Source organism: Brassica oleracea, chromosome C6 (assembly GCF_000695525.1).
Source record: "Brassica oleracea var. oleracea cultivar TO1000 chromosome C6, BOL, whole genome shotgun sequence".
Classification (NCBI taxonomy): Eukaryota; Viridiplantae; Streptophyta; class Magnoliopsida; order Brassicales; family Brassicaceae; genus Brassica; species Brassica oleracea.
In genome coordinates this window covers 24,835,903-24,836,615 of record NC_027753.1, presented here as the reverse complement: position 1 = coordinate 24,836,615, position 713 = coordinate 24,835,903, and the positions used below count along the sequence as shown (strand labels likewise).

The window sequence follows — 713 nt, the reverse complement described above, 5'->3', positions numbered from 1 at the left end:
GACTGATTTGCGACTACATACTCCACATAGGGTATAGAATACGTAGTCGCAAAACAGTCGTTAATTTTGTGACTGTTTTACGACTATAGATGTCGATCACAGTAGGCAGTCATAAAACAGTCGCAAAATTAGCGACTGTTTTGCGATTACGTATTCTATACCTTATGTGGAGTATGTAGTCGCAAATCAGTCGTTATTTTACGACTGTTGTACGACTACAGTTGCCGACAACATTAAATGGTCGCACAACAGTCGCTAATTACCAACTGATTTGCGACTGATTTGTTTAGTCGCACATTAGCGACTGATTTACTAACATATTTTAGTCACAAATCAGTCTCAAAACAGTCGCAATCCAGTCGCAATATTTTGCGACTGCACGATCAGTCGCAACATGCAGTCGGTAAATTCATGTTTTCTTGTAGTGAAAGCTCTGTTTATCCACTGCGACAAAAGAGAAATGTGTTCTTAAAGTTTCTTCATATTTCTGCTTTCATTATATTTAGTTTGCGTGTCAAATAAAGGTGTTTACAATACGAACAATGGGAGGTGAAGGGAATACAAAAACAAAAGCTTTTTTAAAACATTTTGATGCAAGTATCATTCAGTATCAAGAGATGTCATCAGCATGCAGCATGCTGATGACATCTACAGTGTCTTTTTTGCTCAGACACAAACTGTTGTTACCTTGCTGTTAGCATCAGGAGCGAACT

The 713-nt window shown here is 38.0% G+C and overlaps 1 protein-coding gene across 1 annotated transcript in view; it reads right to left on the bottom strand.

Annotated features, from left to right (window-relative positions):
* Positions 1–610: 610 nt before the first annotated feature.
* LOC106297818 (phosphoglycerate kinase, cytosolic-like) overlaps positions 611–713 on the bottom strand; it is a 2,018-nt gene continuing 1,915 nt past the window's right edge. Inside the window, exon 4 of the mRNA XM_013733980.1 lies at positions 611–691. Coding sequence (XP_013589434.1) covers positions 611–691 — 81 coding nt within the window. The remainder of the gene's footprint in view (positions 692–713) is intronic.